This window comes from Oxyura jamaicensis, chromosome 2 (assembly GCF_011077185.1).
Source record: "Oxyura jamaicensis isolate SHBP4307 breed ruddy duck chromosome 2, BPBGC_Ojam_1.0, whole genome shotgun sequence".
NCBI lineage: Eukaryota > Metazoa > Chordata > Aves > Anseriformes > Anatidae > Oxyura > Oxyura jamaicensis.
The window spans coordinates 140,517,250-140,541,883 of NC_048894.1; the positions used below are offsets into that span (position 1 = coordinate 140,517,250).

The 24,634-nt window shown below is 36.0% G+C and overlaps 1 protein-coding gene across 1 annotated transcript in view; it reads left to right on the top strand.

Moving 5' to 3' along the window:
• EMC2 (ER membrane protein complex subunit 2) overlaps positions 1–22,011 on the top strand; it is a 41,749-nt gene extending 19,738 nt beyond the window's left edge. The window contains exons 6-11 of the mRNA XM_035318210.1: positions 8,605–8,690; positions 8,857–8,916; positions 11,274–11,355; positions 12,426–12,536; positions 15,672–15,776; positions 20,696–22,011. Of these exons, the coding sequence (XP_035174101.1) occupies positions 8,605–8,690; positions 8,857–8,916; positions 11,274–11,355; positions 12,426–12,536; positions 15,672–15,776; positions 20,696–20,782 (531 nt within the window). The 3' untranslated portion in view covers positions 20,783–22,011. The remainder of the gene's footprint in view (positions 1–8,604; positions 8,691–8,856; positions 8,917–11,273; positions 11,356–12,425; positions 12,537–15,671; positions 15,777–20,695) is intronic.
• The last annotated feature ends 2,623 nt before the right edge of the window (positions 22,012–24,634 follow it).

Sequence of the window (24,634 nt, forward strand, 5' to 3'; positions counted from 1 at the left end):
AGTACTGTCATTTTACATGTGGAGAGCAGATGAAAGCACAGCTCTGCAAAATTTTTTAGGGCTCAGTTTCAAAGTAGACAGCTCTCTGATTTTGCCATTAATTTCAATTCTGTAATGGATATTAAATGAGTAATTTTTAAAATATGTGTATATGTCTGTATCAGATTAAGTTTAATGCCTTTTTGCAGTACTTTACCCTGGCAAAGATTTCTCCTTTTGGGGAGCAATTTAAATGAAGACCCATCTATTTGTAACTAGCTAAATATTTTTGTGAATCGGGCCTTTATCCTCATGGCCTGTCCAGGAGTGCAAAGAAGGCTGATAATAAGAAACAAAATTGAGTTCGTATGTCCAAGAGTTGGTCTGGTGCCTAAACCACTCCACTGCCATCCTCGTACAGCTGCAGTTTGTCCCAACTCTTCAACTGAACCATCAAGAAGATTGCAGAGCAGTTAGTCAGCAAAAGGGGAAAGTGGGATAAGAGACAGTTCTGTCTTCTAATCCACAGAAAATCTGAAGTCTTTATTGCTGTAATTCTTCTGCTGTTTCTCTTACCACTTTTTCAGCTAAGCTTTTAATACAAGACACTGTATATGCTTGCTTAGCTTAGGGCATGTGAATAATCTCATTAACTTCATGGGTCTAGTAATTGCATCTCACCGAACGAACAATTAAAAATGGAATTTTCAGAACATGATAATGAAATACTTTAAGAACCCAGAAGGACCATGGCTTCACCCAGAACAGCTCTGTTTTTAGGAATGAACAAGAACAAGTGAGTGCATAGAGTCATATGAATTTGACTCTTTTCTATACTATTTTGAGATTATTTTTCCAGTCAGGCCATCTAGAGATGGGAATCCAGACACTAGGAGGAAAAAAAAAAAAAAAAAAAAAAAAGGAAAGAGTGAAGTCTTATGAATGTATATGATGTAAATAAGCAGGAATTATATACCATTAAATCTGAGTTTGTTCTTCCTAGCATTTTCTATCGTTGCATATTAATACTATCTTGACTTGACAGGGCAAGGGGGACTTGTTTTAAACTAAAAGAGGGGAGAATAGATTAGATGTTAGGAGGAAATTCTTTACGCAAAGGGCGGTGAGGTACTGGCACAGGTTGTCCAGAAACGTGGATGCCCCATCCCTGGAGGTGCTCATGACCAGGCTGGATGAGGCCTTGGAAACCTGGTCTGGTGGGAGGTGTCCCTGCCCATGGCAGGGGGTGGAACTGGGTAGGTTGAGGTCCCTTCCAACCCAAGCTGTTCTATGATTAGGTAATAGGTTCTATGATTAGGTAATAAAGGTAACTATGTTTTCCAGTTCCTTATCTTTATCAAACAAGATGAAAATAACAAGCACTGTTTGAGCACTGTCTATCTATTTATCAGTTGAATAGTGATAATTCTTTTCAACTCTGGCAGTAGCCGTACATTCATTTTGAACAGACAGAGACCTCCTTTGAAGCTTCTGCAGTTTTGTACATTGCTGTGTTGGAAGCTTTTAAGTTTCAAAAAAGTAGAATTGCTTACCAAATGAAATCCCTCTATTAGTAGGTAAGCGATTGTGAAGTGATGTGAATATTTCATTAAATATGTTGCTAGCCTTGCCAGGAAAGATTCCACTAGTCCTACGCTTAGGTTTGTATGGTGGTAGGTTTAAGGGGGATTGACAAAGAAAGTTTGGCACTGTGCCTGACACAGGATGGAGTTAGTGAGAGGTATGAAGAGCTGCAGCTGCTTCTTCGGATAGTCTCTGAGGAGATCTGGTGATTAAGCTGGGGGTGCACTATATGGATCCCGAAGAAATGTGTTCATCTACTGACACTTCTGACACGCATCATTGACCTTTGTGAGACTTACTTTGCTTCTCGTTGAATCATATCAACAAAGTGAGATAGCAGCAGAGTATCTTCTACCATTTTTCCTATGTGTTACTTTCATGGGTGTAGCATTTTTTAAACTGTTGGTGGGGATTTTGCCCCTTGAAATTAAGTATTTGAAAACAGAAGAGCAGCTATACTGAAATTGTGCCAAATGTGCTTTTAGCTTGTCCTGTTCTGACAGCGACCAATAGCAGATAGTGGAAGAAGTGTGTAAGAACAGGGCAGTCATGCAGTGTGCTCTAGTCTGCCCTGCCAGTTTCTATTCATCTTCATGTTACGGTTTTCCTGTGCCAGAAGTGGTAACCAAATATTTTATAGCTCTTCATTGCATTGATTTTTTTTTAGAGATGCTTTTTGAACTTGTATAAATCTGTAATAAATACGTTGTCTAAAGTATCACTCAGTGATGAAGCCTCATCATTTACCTGTGGATTGGGCATGTCTTCATTTATTTATTTATTTATTTATGAACCTTCAACCTAACAATTTCATTTCATACCCCTAGTTTTTCTGTTACGGTAAACACAGTTGTTTAGTTGTTCACTTTATTCACTATGCATGATTTTATGCGTCTCTTGCATTTTTCTGCCTGCTAAGCTGAGGGAAGAGAAAGTCCTAACCTGTCTAGCAGTTCATGTTGCCATTTTGTACTCTGAAACCCTGTTGCTGTTCCCAGCATCCTTTCTGATTTTATTCTGTATTTAGATGAGGAAGGAGAGCACAGATCTGCAGTGAGTATTCAAAAAGTAAGATCATTATGGAATTGTGCAATGACAAAATGATACTACTGATGTGTTCTGCTCTGTCGTCTTTCTGATAATTCTAGCATCACTGTTGATGGGGGTTTGGGCAGATTATGCTGTTTGTGTTTTTTTTTTAAGACCTGTTCTGAACATTGAACTGACATTTTATGGTGCTGTTCATTGCAACTCCAGCATCTCTTTTCTGACTGGACAAATTCAGGGAACTTTGCTGTGTACATTAAATTAGTATTGTTTTACCCTGTATATATCCCTTTATGTGAATTAAATTTCCAGGGCTATTTTTTCATGCTGGCATTCTCTGTTGTGAATGTTATTCTTTGCACTTTACTTCTATACTTGAATAACTTATTATCATCAATTAATTTGAGCATATCTCTGTTAATTCCCCTGTTAGATCACTTATAGCAATGCTGAGCAATACTCTTAGTCCAGGTGACTCTGGGATTCTCAGTGAAGAGAACTGACTAGTAGGCAATTCTTCTGTTTTATATATTCTAGCTGTTTATTGATCCACACAAAGACCTTCCCTTCTTATCCTGTGGCACTTTGGTTTCCTCCAGAGCTTTCAGTGAGAGATCCCTTTGAAATTCTTCCTGGAGTCAAACTTTTAAATGGATCTTGATTCGTCTACACCATTAGTGACTCTCTCAAAGAACCCCAATAGATCCAGAAAGCCTTACTTTGGTTTGCTTAAACTGCTTTCTTTAATATATAACATTTTTCATGTTTTCCAATTCCAGGCATGAGTTTTTAGCCTTTATAGCTACTACCAGTTTTCTGTGTGCTGGTGACAGACTCTATGGGTTGTTTGGATTCCTCTCTGGAAACCTGTAAAAAATTGTATTGACCATTGCTACTTTCGCTTGACGTTATCCCTAAAGCAGCAGTTTCAAGTCAGTAGCTCTGTGCCTGCATAGATTCATTTGCAAGATTTGGCCTGATTTAACCGTTTTCCTTCGTTAACTTAAAAAAAAAATAATAATAAATAAAAATCTGGTGACAGTTTATTTGTTCTGGTGGTTATATTCAAATTATGTGGTATTTTTTGACATCCATGTAATTCCTTCCCTTTATCTTGGTTGTAGTTGTTTACACTTTTGATTTGCGTACTCCAATGTGAAGGAAATTATTTTAATGTGTCAAATTTTTAGACCAAATGACCCTTTTCTAAGTTGTTAAATCCTTAACAAAAACAAAACTATGAATTTATTTTAAGTTGCAGTATATAATTTGTTTAACATTGCAGCAGTGAAACATATAGGAAATTGCTCCTTAGACGTGTCAGTCCTTGACAGTTCTCCTCCTAGTGCCTTATTTGCAACCATGAAATTAGATGGATCGTAGACTCTCTGTTGGTATATTTTACTAATCAAATGCAGAAGTTGATAAATGTTCAAATCCTCACTTCACTTTGAGTCTACTTAATGCTAATTAAAAAGAATCATGACAAATGGAGGATTAGTTCTTGTGCCAGATTGGGGATTATTAGTCTTTAAAAGAAATAGCTTGGAAAGGTTCACTGTTTAATAAATGTGACATACTAAAGTACCTTAGTCCAGATGATACTGATTACGGTATAAGTTTTTCTTTAAGATGGCATATATCTTTCCATTAAGAATGCTGGATTTACAGAATCAGCCAATAACCATTCCAGTATTTTGTTTTAAACCCTGGAAAATTGATAGGGGGAATTCCATGTCATAGGTTCTGCACGGTCAAACACTGCATATCTTGTTGCAGCATAGAAATTTCTTTTTTTTTTTTTTTCAGTTTAAGGTGGAAGGAGATTGAGTTCATTTTCGTATCGGACTAGTTCTTAAGGATCTTTTTGTTGTGAACTGAGATGTAAGGTTTGAACATTGTTTTGCTGTCTTTTTAAACATAATTGTTACAGCTGTTTTAGTATAATGTATAGATTTCAAAATAATCTCAAGTCTGGTAGTTGAAAATAGTTCTCATGTGACAATCCTTAGTGGACTTGAAGTTAATGATTGCACAGGTCTGTACTCTGCATTCTGCAGTCTCTTAGTGTCTTGCAGTAGGTCAAAATGAGCTCAGAAAGGCTCAAAAACGAGCTTATATTCTGAAATGTGAGTCTTACACTAAACAAAGTCCTGAAACATTAGTAACGTTAGTAAAACGTATGAAGTGACCTTTTTTTCAAACGACCTGATATTAAGGCACATAATGAATGTCATGAATGAAAATCTGCTGCAGTACTGCTTTGAGTCGGCCTTTTTTTCTTAAAAATAACTAGTTTTTGTCTGGTGGAGTGGTTGTTAGCATTGGTAGTGGTTCTGCACAGTAAAACAGTTGGTTTAATTTGATGGAAATAAAGAAGAAAATGATGCTATGTTTGTCATTATGTAGCCTACTCTCAAGATGCTCAGGAGGTATCCTGAACGTGAGGCCCAGTTCCCTGAGAAGGAAACTGATGCACACAGGGACCTGGATAGGGTCAGAGACAGCATAAATTAAAAAAAAAAGATGAGAAGTTTACAACACACAAAATTGCCCAGGTCTGGTTTTAGTTTTTAGGCCTTTTCATACTTGTTTTGCTTAAAGCAGGGACTATTGGAATCATACTGATTTCAGTCTTTATTTAAAAAAAATAACTGATAGTTTTTATGGTCTTTTAAGAAAAGCTAGAAAGTGAGATAGAGGAGTAGTTTGTGAATACAGGTAAAAGCAATGCTATTTTGCTTCTAGGTCTTTACTTTTTAGAACAGTCTCATGACTCCTAGGAGTCACAGATCCAAATACTTTCAGTCTCTTCTGCTGAACATCTATGTGAATGTCTCTTGGCAATGTTTTCAGAACATTTTTGTATTAATTTTGTTTATGTGATTGAAAAATGTTGTAAATTACTTTTTAAAAAACAATACAAAAAACAACTCCATAGCATCGATTTCTTCCCAGCAATTTTAAATACTTTCAAAAATTTTATGTCACTACAAAACACGTTGTTCATGCATTTCCCAGATTTTTCCTTTGAACGTCAGCACTGTTTTGAATGTCAACGTGTCTTTGTAAACAAAGTGTTCTCCTTATATAAATTAACTTATCCCAGGAGTTTTGAAGGTGTGTTTGAGGGTGAAGTGAGTGCAGATTTCAAGCCCAGTTGCTGTTTTATTTTTGATAAGGGGAATGAAATGAGAAGTTTTAAATACTACTTTTCTCAATTATGAAATAAGTGTTACTTTGAGGAAATATTGTGTGCAGTTTAGAAGCAACTCCATCAAATGTGCATATAATTAATTTTACTCTCAAGTGCTACCATCAGATCTCAGTAATTATGACTAATCCTTGTATCCTCAATATTTGATTACATTACACGACATGCTTGTTATAGGTAAATATCAGTTTTAATTTGTGACTAGAAATAGTTGTAGCTTTTTTAAAATTAACATCCTGAGGCTACAGTGATTTACATTATTTGGGAGTTAAGAAATAAAGCAACCATAGAGAGAATCTCTTTGCAGATGCTTTTAGAGGACTTTGCATGCAATTGAAGGAGTTACGTTAGAAATGAAGAGGGAGGATGGCTTACATTTAGTCTGTGCCTGTTTGTCATTGCAAATTAAGTTGTCAGATGTGTTGATTGATTTTATATATTAAATAGATGATTTCAGTTCTCACGCAGGTTATTTTTGATCATTCTCGTCTAATGATTTTTTTCTTAAAATTTTGCAAATAACAACTGAATTTTCAATTTACAAGCTACATTTTAAAGTAGCTAGTGTGTCACCTGCAAAAGAAACTTGTGTCTTTGTAAGCCGTAGTTGCACGCTGTGCTCCTTTGGCTGTGGTTATCCCCACTTTTCCCTGCTTTCGGGTTTCCTGCTCAGTGAGAAGGTCACCGAGCGGTGTAATCCCAGCCTTGGGCAGGCAGCTCAGCACTGCCCCAGTGTTTCTCCCAGGGAAGGGATAACAACCTGCTTTATGAAATGCTTGGAGACCTCTTCATAAAACATGATAGGGAGCAATGAAGTTGATTTTTTTGTATTTTGAGGTTTGGTGGTTTTTTTGGTTTAGTAGTAGTTTCAGTTTGATAAACATGTGACATGATTCTTGTAAGATTTTTTTTTTTAAGTGTAATCATGCTGTTATCTTTATTGTATAAGCTTTCAGGAAAATAAGCAATGTATATTATTGTTAGAGTGATAGATGTGGTCAGCAGTTAAAATTTCCTGAGCCGGTTATGGATTTTAGCCAAACATCTCCCAGTAAAAGTAGGAAGATGAATGTAATTTCACAGGTTGCAGTTTGACAAAGCAGCGTTGGATAACGGAGTGACTGTGGGTAAACCCACCACGCTGCTGGTGTCCTCATTTGTCTCCTGATCTTTCCTAAGGATTTTCTCTCTACCTCCACATTGTGTTTAAGCAGAAGACTGAAATATTTTTAGCTCGAGTTATTTTCACTGAATTTCCACTGAATATGTGTTTGTGAGGGAGGTGAAGGGGACAAGCTCAAAGGAAAAATGAGCTGACAGTTCACATTAAAAGCATTCTAGTTATGCTGGTTTCTTGTGTTACTAACCAGCTTGAACTAGTTTACGTAAATGATGTGCTCCAGTGCTCTTCCAAGAGAAATTAATATTGTCAAATGATAATTAAAAGATAAATTATATAAAAGAACAGTCACATTTAAAATACCGTAAAAATTCAGAAACCCCTACAGGGTAAATGTGACTGCTACCTTAGGAAGGTACGTAGTGGAAAAAAAATTTTAGAGCTCTCTCGATGTCAAAGATTAAAATGTTCTGAGTTTTTGTGGAAGAGGTGTCTGTTCCCGTGCAGTCAAGGCTTCTGTAAGGCTCTACCCAGCTGTGTAACCACTTCATGCGGTATAAAGTGAGCTGAGAGGTACGGGGGGAATGAGCAATGGCACAGGAAAAACATACAAGTTTTTCATGAATATTGTTTCATGGAGCAATGGCCCAGATGGCGTTCGCTTTTTGGGGCACTTTGTGCTGGAATTTGTTTTTCCTTCCATTCTGGTGAACCCCAGGTCTGATGACTTTCAGGCTGGTGGAGGTGTAGTGCTGTCAAATAGTGTCAGACTGCTAGTGAGACGGATGGCTGTTGTTTTGAATTACAAAGTGCACCTCGATTTAAAACTCCTAGAGGTCAGGAGTTTTAGAGTCAGGACTTTTTTCTGACTTTAGAGAACGGTAACTAGAAGGCTTCAGAAACTGGAATTTTGGACTGAAATCTAGAATAATCAGCTATTAAAACTCTGTAACCTTTTTTTTGCGTGTGTGTGTTCTGTAACAACTTATATGGAGTTTGAAATACGAATACAGTATAATATTCAGCTCTTTGTTTTTACATTGTTTATGTTGAAACACATTTTCTGCCTATGTATTGGAGCACTCTTTGCTTTTGCAGTTGAAATGGCTGCTTTATGTTCCCTTAACATTGATAAGCCCAATTTTTTTCAGAAGTGGTGAGAAACTTGCTTATGAAGTTGGTGCATGTTCAACAGGAATTAAAAGATGGCATTCAGCACTTTGACAAGAATCTTTATCAGTGGCTGAAAGCCATGAAGTGGCAACCAAGGTGCATCTGTGGGATTCTCTAAAACCTAGTCCCCACCTCTCCTCTGTAGTCATGGACCTTGTGAATGGCAAGGTGGGGGTCTTTGGAACGGCTGAAGATTAGCGTCCCCTGCTGTTTTGTAATTATCGGAATCTGGACAGTCATTTATTTGAATGAAATAATGCATACAGTTTGTACTTCCAAAGAAAGGCATACATAATGTGATTGTAAGAAGAGGTTTTCAGTCTCTCAGTGGGATGTCATAGGGTATGTTTATAAACTCCAACCTAGCAGTTGCTCTGCAGTGGAATTCGGCTGGTATTGAGATAATAATTTGCACAGTCAAATTGCTTTCTTTACAAAAACCCAGGGAATTATGAGACCTTAATCCTTTATTAATGTCAACCCATAGGCAGCAAGAAAGCGTAAGATTGCCATTCGAAAAGCCCAGGGGAAAAATCTTGAGGCCATCCGAGAGCTGAATGAGTATCTGGAACAGTGAGTGTCTCACAAGAATACAGATTGTGTTTTGCTATTCTGATAAATCTTTTTAATTAAAATGGAATTTGCATTTGATTTACGCTTTGCTTCCAGGCTGGTCATTTACAGAATCCCTTCACACATTCTTTTTCCTTTTTTTCCTCTCTTGCCTTTTTCTGTACAGATTTGTTGGAGACCAGGAAGCTTGGCATGAACTTGCAGAACTTTACATTAATGAACATGAGTAAGTTGTTTGCTAAGTCCACATAAAAACTGTTAAATTGAAATGCTCTCTGTGCAAATCAAAGACCTTGGTGATTGTTTTGAAGGACTAGTGTTAGAAAGTATACAGTCTCATTTCCAATATAACAAGATTTGTCAGGAAATAATTAACACAGAATCAGCCTTATCTGACTAGTAATTCTTTAAAAATGTATTTGATTTTTAAGCAGAAACAATTCACTTAATTACCTGTATGTTTCAGTCATTTCTTTTAAAATAGTGAATTTATAAAAAATGTTTTAAGTGTTGCAATGAGCAGAATAAATTTTCTGTATTTTTCATTCAAGTGATGGTTCTTACTAGTTACAGTTTTTAAATTCTTTACCTCTAAAAACAATTGATTAGTATGTAATATTATTGCTTTCTATTAGCCTACCTTCGCAAGAACTTCTGGTAACCTTTAAAAATAAATACATAAAACATGGATCCAGAGTTAGAGGAATTTGGTCGCCTGGGTACAAAACCCCGTGCAATCAAGAATGCTGAATGTTGTAGTAACTTGCTTATTGGATATTTAATGTTTTTGTTAGCTTTTTTATTGCTGTAGTGACAGGAGGAAATCCCAGTGTGAAAGGATTAGCTCAAGGCCTTAGTGCAAGTTTTCTAATATCACAGCATTAATTCTAACCCCCACCCAAAGGCGTATTTCCCCCCCCACACTTTAGTTCTTCAGCTCAGCCTAAATTATATCACATTGTTTCCGTCCTTCCTTTCTAGAGAGTAGTAAAAGAATCGAATTCTCAAGAAATAGCCATTCTCACTGTGATGAAAAATTTGTTTCCCCATTGTCTCTCCTTCCACCTCATTCTCAGAAATAAATATTAAACTTTTTCAAATGATGACTTTGGGATTAATCTAGAATTTTGATGTCCCAGATTTCCATTTCTTCTGAGAAATTCACCAACTTTTCCAAGAAAGTCAAAATTTAATATTATGTATACATAATATTTAGAAATATATTTAAGCTGTCAAATCTGTTGGAGCTGGAATACAGCTATAATGGAATAAACGGAATACGGATTCCTTTACAGCTTTTGTCAGCTTTTTTTTTTTCCTGTAATCTTTATTACAAATCCATATAATAAAGCCTGAGAATGAAATTGGTTTTGCTTGTATTTGCCTTGGTTTGTAATTAAAAAAAAAAAAAAAAAAAGTTGAACTTTCTCCAATTTATTGAAAAAGTTGACTGTGCTCACTGTAGTTTAATTTTATGAACATCATTTATTATTACAATTTTGGGGGGAGAAAAAAATGCAGTCTTGGCTAAGAAAGCAACTAAATGTTAATTTTAGAAATAAAATAATTCATCACTTGTTTGATCAGTCTCTCAAATTCTGTCTTACTTGTGAAATCACCATGCTGTTACTATTGTTAATGAACACGCCTAGATTTACAAGGTTTATATAGTCCTCAGTTCTTCATTCTGTCCTGATAGGAGGATGGCGGCATCTGCTTTTGGAGAGTGGGGCTACTATCCTTTTGTGTCCATATGAGATATACCTCACTTGAGAGATATATCTGAGTATTGCAATGTTCATAGAAAAAAAAAAAACGGTTTGCTTATTTTAAGAAATAATACTTGGCTGATTACGTGGTTTAATATTCTCATCATTGCTAAATTTATTTTACTCTGATATTACATATCTACCAACACTGGCATTGTAAACTTTGTCTCTCTGTATTTTGGACTCCTGTCACCTAAGCTCTGTGTGCTATCACATATTTCTAGAAGATGCAAATTTTGCAGGAAACCCTATTACTCAAAATATTGTGAAGCTAGGATTTTTATTAACTCAAACAAAGTTGTTATAAGCTTGTCTTGTAATTCTTTCTGAAAGCTTTCATATAAAGAACAAGTACTAGCCTCTTCTTTTACAGCAGTAAGTTGTTGCCGGTTTGGACTGGTATAATGCTATTTTTTTGCATATATTTGGACTGTATGACTTTTAGAAATTTGCTTATGTTTTTTGATTGCATTTTGGTGGTTGACTGTCAGTAGATAGTTAACCAAGAGTGTAAATGCTCTGATCTATAGCTTGCTATATCAATCATCGTGTAGCTGAATTTTCTCGTAGAAAAAGAATATGAACTATGTTGTGGTCTGTCAGGTGTATACATTTTGTATATTTTTCACTGTTTATGATGTAAAAAATAGTGATTTGTGGTTTCAAACATCATTTAAAAATAAAACATTTCTTTTGATTGTAAATCATGGAGTTACAACAAAAAGTAAGGCTTCTTTTGTTGCACTGTAGAGAAACTGAGGGAGAGAGCTGTGTATTGTTTTGTTTTATATGCCACTGTTTTTATGTTCCTCAGCTATGCAAAGGCAGCCTTCTGCTTAGAGGAGCTTATGATGACTAATCCACACAACCACTTGTATTGTCAGCAATATGCTGAAGTAAGTATTTTCATAAAAATCAATTATGTTTAAATGTATTCTGCTTTTATGTTACTGAAGTGGTGAAAACAGAATAAAAATAGTTTCTTTAATTTTCCCTAGGAAATGTAAGAGAGTACACAGAGAATGTTAACTTCTCGAAGAGCTTGCATGTTAAAAAAATGTTTTGTTGCTCAATGTGACTAGTGTATAAATAAAAGTAAGGGCAGTAATTATTGAGGATAACAATTCCTTTTAAATGAGCAATTCTTGTTGAAATGTTTGTGTACTTTTCAAATGAGAAGTAAATTTTTTCCACAGTAATGGAGGACTATATATCATATCTAGGAAGTTATTATGTATTACCTATTACTGTGGAGCCGGGTCTTGGAATCTAAGTTTTAGCTCAAGGTTTTTAGTCATTTGTATTCATTTTTCAGATGTATGGTACTTTTTTTTCCCTAAACTATACTTCAACTGCGTGGAATTAATTGAATTTGTTTTGTTAAAATGGATAAAATGGAATTAACAGCGAAAGTTGAAAGTCTAAATAGCTTTGTGGTATAAAATCTGTGAAGCATGTTTTCTAATAATTATCTTTCTTCTTATTTTAATAACAGGCAAAACTAGTAAAAAATAGTGGAGTGATCTTTAAATTTTGTACGCTATTTTGCAGTTGAATAGCTAATGGAAGACTGTTTTTTTCTGTACTGGTGTATGCTACGCTGAAGGAATTTAAAGTTAATATGGATTCATAGCAGTCAGAATTTAGCTTTAGATTGAGAGTTTGTCAAAATTTCATAAGAGACTATCCCAATATTGTAAGTATGAATAGGTGTAAAATAATCACTTTTTATTCTTTTAGCAACTTATTAAATTAACACTGACTTCTTTCTCTATAGTTAAATATTTTTGTGTTTATTGAAAAGAGTTAACATTTCTCACAGGCGAGTACTTTGCCTTTGGTAGAACTGATCTGAAATATTTGTGTGAAAAAAACGTGACAAGAAATTTCATAATATCTTCAAATCAAGAGCGAATGTTAGAGGTATGGATGACATGCAACTTTCAAGAGCCTATCATTTTTACAGGTTAAATACACTCAAGGGGGGCTTGAAAACCTTGAGCTATCAAGAAAGTATTTTGCACAAGCACTGAAGCTTAACAACAGAAATATGAGAGCTTTGTTTGGACTTTACATGGTGAGTTTGGTTATATATTTTCCATGTTATCATTTTGAATATCTTTATGCTGGTATATTTTCTTTTACTATTTTCTGGGCTTTCTTCCTTTTGGTTTAACTTAGGGTTATTAAATATTGAGTATGGACAATTTTATGCCAGTGATCAAAAGTAGTAAAAAGACATTGAAGTTGTCACCCCTATTCCAGTATGTGCATCTTGCTTCCCATATCCCAGATAGGGTAATGGTACTTTATTAGATCAGTTTTCAAAATGTTTTATTAAGAAGTTTAAATTGTAATTTTCAGTTGCTTTTGAATGCTTTCCTATAGAAGCAAGGTCTCTCCTTCATGTACTTCCCATATGTAAATTCAAACACTGTCTTTTTTTTTTAACTTTTTGTTTTCTCCATGAATATTCTCACATAGTTTGACTATTGATCTACACATTTTCCAAGGTTAAGTATCTTTAGCTATCAAGCTATCTTTCAGGTCAAGTTTGTCAAAGATTAATTTATTTAAACATATTTTTAATCATTATTATTTGTAAAAATTTCCTTTTTCTCAAGCAGTTTGGGGTGTTAGTGCTCCCAGAGGCTTCAGTCACATAGTGTTGATAGGTGACTTACACTAATGCATCTTCAGAGAGTTTGGATGGCTGTAAATCCCCACATTTAGGAATTCAGTTGTGCTCCACTGCAGTTTCATCACGAGTTGCTACCTTGCTTGTGTTATCTATAAAGCGCAATGAGATTGGGTATTTTCTGCAACCTCAAGAAGCTGATCTTTGCAGTTGCAGTCTGTCTCCTTAGTTGAATTGCTTTTAAGCTGTAAGTTTTGCCCATGTTTTCCAAATAATTATGATAATGAACACACGAAGGTAACTTCTTGAAAAAGGTTTTGAAGTTATACTCTTCTCTGCAGGATGTTGAACTGCTGAAGACTAGTACCATACTATGATAACTGTTTAAAAAAACAAACAAAACTTTGTGATGTTTTTGTTTTACTCAGTCCAATTTCTAAATAGAATGTTCTACAATTGCAAAATGAATCTTTAGCCTGCACAGAACTATTGACAAGAATGTGACTGGCCATTAGTACAGTTATTAGAATCAAAGAATCATCTAGATTGGAAAATAACTTCAAGATCATGAAGTCCAGCCATCAACCATCTGAGTCCCATCACCAAACCATGTCTGTTGGTGCCACATCCATACATTTTTTAAATACCTCCAGGGGTAGGGACTCCACCACTTCCTGGGCAGCCTAATGCTCGACTGCCATTTCTGTGAAGAAATTGTTACTGATGTCCAATCTAAACCTCCCATGGTGCAACTTGAGACTGTCGCCTTGCTTCCTATCAGTTGTCACCTGAGGAAAGGTACTGACCCCCTCCTTACTGCAACTTACCTTCAGGTAGTTGTAGAGGGCAATGAGGTTTTCACTCAGCCTCCTCTTCAGACTAAACAACCTCAGTTCCCTCAGCTGCTTCTCATAAGACTTGTTTTTTAGTCCCTTTGCTAGCTTCAGTTGCTCTGCTCTGTACATGCTCAAACATTTCAATATCCCATGTACAGTGAAGGGCCCCAAACTGAACACAGTATTTGAGGTGAGGTCTCGCCAGTGCTTAATTCAGAAGGGCAATCAATTCTCTTGTCCTGCTGGCTGTACTATTTCTAATGTAGGCCAGGATGCCATCAACTTTCTTGGCAACTTCATGTTCAGCTGGCTTTCAGCCACATTCCCCATGTCCTTTTCTGCTGGGCAGCCTTCCATCCACTCTTCCCCAAGCCTACACCTCTGCATGGGATCATTATGATCCAGGTGCAGGACCTGGCACTTACCCTTGTTGAATGTCATGCAATTGGACTTGTCCTCTGTCAGATCTTAATGTCCTGCCTGTTATTTTCAGTCTATAAGGTAGACTTAGAGCCTGTTATTTCCACAATGATCTGTCTGTCCACTTTGAGCTAATATAACCCAAGAATTTGAGAAAATTGGTTTTGTTTCTTCCTGAAAGTTGTACAAACAAACCCTGATTTCCACAATGTAAGCACACTACTGACAGGTTATTTTCTTCCAGTTCGTGGAACTGGCTGACAAATTTCACTAGGAGATGTTTGCAAGTTCAGCTTGCCATTGCTATTTCTGTATCTTCCCTTTGGCTCCTAGTTTCTTTTTAATGTTGTTTCTAGACTTTAGGATCTGCTTTTACTGTGGCTGCTACTTTAGTTCTTGACAGACATGCCCAGCATCTGTAGTCCCTGAAGACAGTCTGTAACTGTGGTAAATTCTCCAAAAAGACTTTTGGCTGCATCTGCTGAGGAAACTGGTAATGCTTCCTCAAAGTCAGGAAACTGTAGAGAATTATGCCTCAGCTTAGGGCCGTGACTGCATACTAGATTGCAAATTTAATTCATGCAGACTTGGCTTCAGAAAGAATGTTCATGAGTTAGTAGAGGCTTCTTCTTCCACTCATTTCACTTCTGGAGGTAGTTGCAGGTAAATAGCAATAGGGGAAAATTGTTTGAATTCTAAATGTAGTACTCATGTAGACATTGGCGTCATGCTCTTTTTGTGAGATCTCTGTAAGTTTTCATTGATGAATGTGAGTAAGGTTCTTTGCACTCGAGTACTTTAGCACTCAAAATAGCGATGATTCCTTACAAAGTGGATTTATTTGTATAAGTGGAAATGTCTCCAAGATTAGTTAAGTTCTGAAGTAATTCTTCCAAGTGAAGATGGGCATAATTTTTGTATAAAACGTACTTCTAAAACTTTCCTAATGTCACAAGAAAAAAATGGCAGTCTGGACCCACAAATGATGCATTATTAATCTCCTCTCATAAGAAGTCAAATAGGAAAAACTAATTTGTAACTCTTAGTTTAGGAAAAGTAAATTGGGTTGGCTGATTATGTCAAAGTTCTGTTCTTAACTCAGTACACAACTGAGCTTAAGTCTCCTTTAGCCTTAATTAGAACAAACAGTAGCTTAAATAGTTTATGTAATTCTTAATTGGATGCAGTTTACCAGTTACCAGTTTTTCTGCTATTACTGGGGCTCTCTATGCAAAGGTGCTAAGTACTCTCAGTTTATTTCATGTGCATATATTTTGTAGTTATACTGTTTTTATTTTTTTTATGCTTCCATTTCTAGTCTGCAAGCCATATTGCATCCAACCCAAAAGCAAGCGCAAAAATGAAAAAAGATAATATGAAATATGCCAGCTGGGCAGCTAATCAAATAAACAGAGCGTACCAGGTTAGTACCTAAATGTTTTCTGATACTCTCGACATACTCTGTAGTTTTGTCTGCACTTTTATCAACTGCCATTCAACAGGTTAGATGCGAAGTGAGTAAATCAACATAACTTGCTTGGTTTTCTTGCATTCTTCTTGTGTGCTATGTCTCGTTTCCCATAAATAACCAGGACTTCTTTTGACTTCGGTATGTCTGACATTCCAGTAAGTACAATATTGATGGAAAACACAAGTCCTGCAGGATTTATGAGACAAAACAAACAATGCAAACCTTGAAGAGCAGAATACACAATAGACTCACTATTGACAGAACAAGACAGGTTTTAAGAAATGTGTGAAATCTGGGTGAAAACTATTATTCTATGTTTTACATCTTAATAAAATGATCTGCTTAGATTGGAGGGGCCTTGAACACGTGTTTTAAGTGGGTATTATGACTAAGGTTTCCAGTTCAAAGCACCAGTAGAGATCCATTAGTGTTTCTGGGAAATGGCCTCCCTCAGGGTACATCAGAATGGGAATATAAAGTCAGTGTTGGCTGTGGGTTGGAGGCATACCACGATTAAGACCTAGAAATATGCATCTCCAGGTTCTAATTATAATGAAAGTTTAATTATGGCAGTTTGTAGTTATTTGACAGCCAAATAAACTTGCCGTTTCTTTTTTTTCCTCCACATAGCTTTTTTTGTTAGCACCACTATCTCTAATATGACTAATTCTGTTGTTGTTGGTCTTTATTTTTTACTGGAAAGTGCAATGGCATTGTTTCTGTGAAATAGTTTTGGAACCTATGTTAAGCACTTCTGGTTGATGCTTACCAGAACAGATCATGTTAACACAGCTATATATTTAAAACAAATGTCATAACTTCTTTGTGACTTCATACTTTCATGATGCATTGCACACTTTAGCAGCTCTTTTTAGCTGTTTGGAACATAAAGTGACAAACACCATATCTGACTGGAATCACAGGGGGAGTTCAGCTATGCAAAAAGTGTATCTGTTCAACCTAGGATTTGGCAAACAACTGGTGTGAACAACCCCTTTCATCTTCAGAGGAGTACCATAAGAAGCTCTAGTGACTACAGCTGGACAGGACTTCCTCAGCCCAACCCTATTGAGCTTGTTACTCTGACATGACTACAGAAAGGTTTGGCCACTCTAGTGTTTGTCAGAGACTTACAACATCCAGCTGCTACAGCAAATGGTGTTTGGTGATGTAGTAGGTGGCAGTTTCCCCTATGAGTCAGTACTGATTTGTTGCTCCCTTAGTGTGTTGAGTGGTTGGAAATTGTCATCTTTTGGACCTAAGGATGAAACCTCAGTGGCTGGTGCCAGTGGAAGCCCTTATAGCCTTCCTCCATTAGTGGAGGATTGTCTAGCCAGGTTTTACGCTAGATACCTATATTATCTCTATAAATCCTCCCCACTTTCCAAGCGTTATCCAAACTCCTTTGCAAAGTGAAATAAGAGCCTTAAGAGCCTGTTGAGTTTGGCATTGGCATGTTTTATTAGTTGTACCCTCTTACACTGTTAAATGCAATTTTTCCTTTAGTTATGTTCTAGAAGATAAGATGCATTTTGAATCCTGACATGGGTGCCAAGTCAAATTATGTGAATTTGTCTCTTTAAAATATGAAGCTATTCAGAAAGTTAGTTACGAGCAATTGTCTTGCAATGAGATCTTTCCCCATTTTCCGTTTGGATTTTGAACTTCAAGTACAAACAGCATGGTTAGTAATTTTGGAAACCCACTCTGTTTTTTCAAATTCTACACTGGCTGTAGTTGCATTTTTTTATTTTTCATACAGTTTACTTGAAATATTTTTGCTGGTTCTTCTAGTTCATTCTCTCACAGGTAGTTTTCTTTGGCTCATGATTTTTGCTTTTTCTGTGCATTCCTGTTTGAAATCAGAGGAACATTTTTGTTTATTGTCATTTTAAAAGAGAGTATTTGAGTGTAAAAAGAAAATACTACTTTCTACTACTTTTCACTACTTTCACCAGTGTCAGACTATAGAGCAGTTTCTTTACAGAAAGATGTGGTCGTAAAGAGCAGTCCAATTAAGTTTTTGGTTTGGGGTTGGATTTTTTTTAAGAGCATCAAATATCTGTGTTTTATCTGGTTAATATTATTATTTTGATGTTAAAGTTGCAACCATCTGTGCTGATTACTACTTCTCATCTGTGCCTAATCTGGGAGAAATGTAATTTTATGAAGGAAGTCAGAAAGGTTTTGTAGCTAGAGCTTGGAGCTGGAATTCCTGGCTGCTAACACAGTCTCTTAAAAAAAATAATAATAATAATAATAAAAGTCATCATTATTCTCTAGGCCACTTAACTTTAATTGACTGGGTAAAAAAGCAAACAAAATTAAACTTTTATTTGAAATGTTACAGAAGTACTGATTATTTGAAGAGTTGTTACAAGCTCGGGCTTAGGTTTGTGTTATTTTATTACTGGGAAACGCTGGATTATTCAGGTGGTGCTAGTCCTGTGCAGAAGCCTTTCACTGTCCTGACTGAGGACACAAGTCACACGGTTCCTTTAACCTCGACACAAACTGTGGCTACCTCTAGTGCTCCTCAGTTAGGTAATTGGTTTAGCATGTCCTCTGGTAGAAGTGTTTCAGCAGAGGCAGGGAAGTTTGATTAATGCTCACAAAAATCTTTAATGTGATCCTACTCACAGTAATTTTCCAGATACATGCTTCTTGGGTATATTGCTAAATTCTTCTGTGTTAGCAATCCACATGTTATTTATGGTTGGAGAGGTGATTTTGTTACAAACCATTTGGGAAACAGAAAATTAAATCATGATTTTAAGAAATGGATTCCGGCTCAATCAGTCAAATTGCTGTGTAATGGCAGAATAGACAAAATAATTGTTCGTCAGGGCAAATTTGAAGTGATTAGATTTCCAAGTATACTTCTGTTTGTTATGACGCAGAGTTTGGTTTTGCTTGTGTAGCTTGAAGCACACGTCAATATCATGAACGCAGCCACTCCTGAAACTAACAAGTAACATTTTTAAGCTAATGTCTTGTGTCAGTTTTGCTTTCAGTGTCCCTAAAGACAAGGAAAATAAGTAAAATTCTTATTTTCAAGCTTTCCTCTGCCTGCTTTCTGTGTGTCCTGCCAAATGTACTGTTTGACCACAGGCTTCTGTGCTTTTTTATTGAATCTCTGAAATGTCTTGAATTGGAACGATTCTTCTGTCAAGGATTTTGAGTTCTTCTTTTGTATTTGCTTGTTTGTATGGAGGGGTTTGGACCTCCCCAGGTGTCAGCTTAGGACTGTTCTTGTTTAGTGTGAAGAAAAAGATGTCGTATTAAGTTCAGATTCAGGCAAAGGTTTCTTCTCTCACCTGGGAGAATGCTACAAAAGCTTTGATTTTTCCCCTGACGTTGACTGTTGCAGGGCATTATGGAAACTGCAGCCTGGAGAAAGGATTTGTACATGCCGCTAGAGTAAAACAGAGAATGTCCGTTCATCTTCTGAAAATAAGAAGTATGAAAATACGGTGTTTTCAATATGTCCCCTAAACTACTGTTGTCACAATAGCTCCATTTCATTCTCCTAATTATTTAATTTGAAATAGCTTTTCCTTTACTGTACCAAAGCTATTTATTTAAGAACCCGGTACTGATTGAGAATCCCAATGTTAGATTGTAGCCTAGGGGTCAAAAGCAGGTTAACAGGGCCTGCAGCTTGTTGCTGGTGTGATATTACCTGGGTCTGATGACTTAATCTTTCTTAACAGGTCATGAAGAGTTTGCTAAATTAAGTTAATTACAGGAGAGAAGGGACACATTATAAATCAAAGACTAACTATACAAGACTGCAGTGGCATTTGAAATAATAATAAAAAAAAAAAAAGCATTAAATTGAAAATTTATTAAGTGTTTAGATGTTAAGAATTAGGTAGAGAATTGGCTATTCTACTAGCTGCAAGTTATAGGTGCTGCTTCTATAATTTCTTCGCCACCTTCCCAACCCCAAATGCAAAACTTGTGTTTTAATGCAGGTGTATTAAAATGTTTGAGAGAGTCATTTGTTCGAAGACCAACCTAGTCAATAAATCCTCTTTGTTAGATGGGGCTGATGAGCGACGGGAACTGTCAGTACAGTTAGAAAGCTCCTTTTGAAGTCAGCATGGAGTAATCAACCCTTCTTCCCCTTCCTTTCCCAAAGTTGGCTGCATGTATCTTAGGGAATGTAAAACCATAGCACTGGAAAGTAGTATCTATTGAGCTGTAGTTTTCTTTGTTATCAAGACAGGCTTTATTTCAAATGCTCTCTGAAATAGATGTTATAGCAGTAGGTTACAATCAAACACAAGGTCATTACTCGTAGTTACTTTGAACCATAAAATGTAATTATACGATGAGTTCATTGTTCTGAAGTGGATTTTAGTAAGTAAATAGCTTTCTCTGTCTTGCTGGAATAAAAATAGAAAATAGATGAGCTTCTTGATTATCTGTCAAATCCAAGTCTTGCTACTGTTTAAATCATGAATATAATCTATATTGAATCACATCAAAAATTCAAGTCAAATAAAATTTGTGTTAAAGGTTCCAGAGCAAACAAAACAACAGGATGATCTCTGTCATTAGATAAGTGTTACTGTTACAAATGGATTATTTGTTAGTACTCACTATCCAAATTCAGACCAAAGGATTGAAATTAAGGATTTTGTTATATTTTTTCATGACTTAATAGAGGAAGGATAACATAGCTTGTGTTGTAGTAGAAACGCTGTGTTTTACTGAAATGTTAAAGAGGCCGTGCTTTTGAGCTTGTAGTAAATATAGTTAATAATTTTAGAGCTGTTTTTGTCATACTTATTTTTTAGAACCATTTCTTGCACAGGATCTATGCAGTGAAGTTTATTATATATGATTTTTTTTTTTCTTTCCAGTTTGCAGGTCGCAGTAAGAAAGAAAGTAAATACTCTTTGAAGGCAGTGGAAGACATGTTGGAGACCCTGCAAATCACTCAGTCTTAAGTTGGCACAAAGACATGTAATATTAAATTCACAGATTCCCTGATCAAACTTTAATGAGCTATGGGTTATGTTACTCAAATGCTGTTAAAAATTAATTTTGTATTGATTAATGTGGCTATCTAAAATAATGTTTTATGAGAAGTAAATGACTATTTATTGCTGCTATGAGAAATGTCATAAATACCCACTGAAGTGAATAAATTACCAATGAGGACAGCATAAAGAAGTGTAATGAGTTACACATCAGTATCAAGATTTTTGTATGTACAGTACCTGCTTTTAAGCCATAATTTGTAGAAATAAACTTGTTAAATGACTAAAAGATACATAGTGATTTATTAGACTTGCCAATGGAAGTTACAAATTTATATATGTGGAATGATAACGTCTGTTAGAAGTTTTTATCATATTTGAATATTTAAGAGTTAAATATGTAAAGTAAAGCATGCTACAGATGTAAATTTTTGGTGACGTTTTAACCATATATCAAGAAGAGGTTATCGTGTATGAGTACACTTTATTAGAGGAAGAAGATAGTGATTTTATTAATGAATTGGCATATAGTGTTGTATTGTAGAAATGGAGAAAACTTTTTTGTATACTTTGCTTCAGAGGGTGTCTTGAACTGGCTGAAGGCCAAAGACATTGATCCCTGTGGCTTTGCAGGCAAATGGTTCCATGTCCACTTAATTCTCCAATCAGTATATGCATAGGCACTTATTTTTTATTTTTTTTACTCCTTCTGTGTGTCCTTTGTTGTACGTGTGTTCCACATCATGAATTTAAAAAACATCTGAATAAAGGGCTGCATGCTGGTCTGTACTGATGTTGTACCTGCAGTATGGCTGCCTGCTCACTCTGGTGTAAGCTATGATATGTGAGCTTCTCTGCAGTAACCGAGTGTTACTGCGCTGTAAGGATGAGACACTTTGTTCTACTGCCTTGTACTTACTGGAGGATGCAAGTATTTTTACAGGCATTAGCATGAAGCATCTAGTGCACTCTAAGTCTGTATCATGTTTGGTTTTTAGGAGCTTGCTTATTTACTCAGAAAACTAGCCAGCCACCCTAACCCATGGATTTTGCAGTTCTGATCATTCTCGCTGGTGTTCATATGTATGCTGTGGCAATGCAGTTGCACAGCTGTCGTTTCATTTATCACTGCTTCAGTCATATTACATGACAGCAACATACCCTTGACAAATTCTAATAAAAATATTGTGGTGTCATTTTCGTGATTATTGTCACCATCCAAGCTCAATGGGTTTCAAATTTTATACTGCCTACTCTGTGTAGACGGGTAGGTTAAAGTCAGTGCATTTGAGTGTTGTTTTGATGACCTTGGTAATAAAACTGAATTCTTGCTCAAAAACAAAGCAACAACAAGAATTCTATGGGTTCCAAGCTTGAAAATATGTATAACTGTTTGTTGTATGTCTTTAGGAAACAAATTATCTAGTTCCCATTATCCATGAAATATGTTACTATGAGCAGTGAATATGATGGTGTGACAGAATGGGTGCTATGCCATGAGTGAATTATATGTAGAATCTCAACTCAATTTGGTACTGATGAAATGTAAAACTTCTAATACTGCGTAGTGTGGTATTAAGTTACCCAGTTCTAACTTGGGGAAGTGGTGCAGGTGCTTTTATGACATTAATTCACTAACTGACCTGAAAACATTGTTTGCAGATTGATTATGTATATTTCAGTTGAAAAACCAATAAGTCTCATAGATGAATCTATATGTGCTTTTGTTCAAATTTACAGTCTTTTATTGTATGAGTGTGCCATCTAGAGTTTTAAATCCTCATTAGTCTTGTTTTTATTTTACCTGCATCTCCAATAACTTGGTTTCATTCTAAAATTAAAAATGGTGGGCAGATGTACTATAGACTAAAATACTTGGACTAAAGAACAGTTCAGCAATCAGAATTCATTCTGTGCGGTGGGATTTTGTCTCATATACACTTCCTAAATATAAATCTATGTTTTGTTATGTCTGAATTATGACATTATGTTTAAATGTTTTTTTTTTTACTGAAAGTAGTACTCTAGATATGGTAGCACAAAGAAGCTTGAGTAGGTTGATCTTTTGAGTTTGTAGTACAGTAGAGGATGGATATTATAAAGTTTCAGCATGATGGAAATTACCACATTGATTTGTGGAAAGCTATTCTTGCTTTTCAAGTATTTTACTGTGTGGAATTTGCAATAATGAACAGCTCACCTATATTTAGTCAGTTATTCAATGAACTTGAATTACGCAGCAGAGGTGTATACCTCCAAGGTATTTTAAAAAATAGCAGCACAGAACTCATCTGTGCTCCTGAAAAGTCATGTATAATGCTTTATTCCAAGACAGCCTATAGCAAGGAGTTTATGTGTGAGACTTTGGGCATATAATATATTTCTCTGTAAAGTTTGTTTGTTGTTTTCAGTGATTTGATGACAAATCTCATCTCATTGCTTAGAACCTTCTTGTTTTCACTAGTACTTAGCATCCTTTTGAAACTGCTTCTTAGCACTCTGACTTGTGCTTGTACTTTGGCATAATTCCCACATAGTTGAGCTTACAAATTGACCTAGCAAATATTTCTGACAAATCTGTATTTACTTCAAAGATAAAGTAAATTACTTTTATGAAAATCCATGGGCGGTCTTTGGTACATCTATTGAATTGCAGCAATGAGGGATTCATTTTTTTTTCTGTACTCAAATGAAGGGGAGGAAAAAGGAATTCCTGTGTCTGCAGGGGAAGTAACTGTGTGAAATGCCCTGCAATCTCAGCAAGCAAAGGGTACAAAGAAGAAGCTCTGATAGAACGTGATCTTTTTAATATTCATTTTCCACTTCTAGTAAATGATTTTATAATCCATTGCTGACGCTGTCTTGCGTTAGAGAATGTTTTCAATGAATGGGCTACTTAGTTAACAAATGAACTTGATTATATTCTATATTGTACTCTGACAGCAACAAATGCTGCATAAAAAATTACCAAGTATGCCGTTTCCTCTTTCCAAAATAAAAGGCTGTGCATTCATATTGTCTCAGTTGACACAAAAAATTTGAGGCCTTTGCAACGCCGAAAGCGTAGCAATGACTTGTGTCTTTATTTTGTGCATCTGTGCTTTAATAACAGGCTTGATGTGGAGGGCTTAGTGTTATCTGTTGAAGTCATCAAAGAACCAGCAAATCCTCTGATTCTGCCTTTGTAATACAAGTTAATGATGACTTTTTAAGAACCTTTTGTCCAAATGTTATACAATGCATATTCTCTAGTTGCAGAAAGCACATCTTGTTTAGAATATATCCCTAAATCTCTTCAGTTCGGTGCCCAGAATATCTTGCAGTTGCTATTGGAAACTCTGTTATTAGTCAACGGAGGACTTCCTCTTGGCAGCATTGTATTTGTGATGGCATCCCTGTTTGCTAGTCACTGCATTTACAGTGGAACTTGTATTTCAGCCAGCTTTAGAAGGGAGGGGAAAAGGAAAGCAAATTAAACTTGACTTACTGGCATGAATTTGTTAGCTTCTTGTTACTTGCACACTCATCTTCCAAGAACACCAACGGTAGCTGTAGTCAGGTTTGCAATAATAATTCTCCTTCTTGTAACCCAAGAGCTTCCATGTATTCAGCTGTAAGACCGATACTCCATTAAAATCTAAAACATAAAGATTTCAGTTAAACAGTGCTATGCAATGTGCCCTTACCCTGAAGCTCAGGACAGGACGGTTCTCCTACCCTCACTCATGTTGGTACTGGAGGGGAGAGCATTAGAACAGTTCTTCGATGTTAGGACTGAAATCAGTCCTCTGTCTTATCTCTCCTATGCTTAGAGATCTG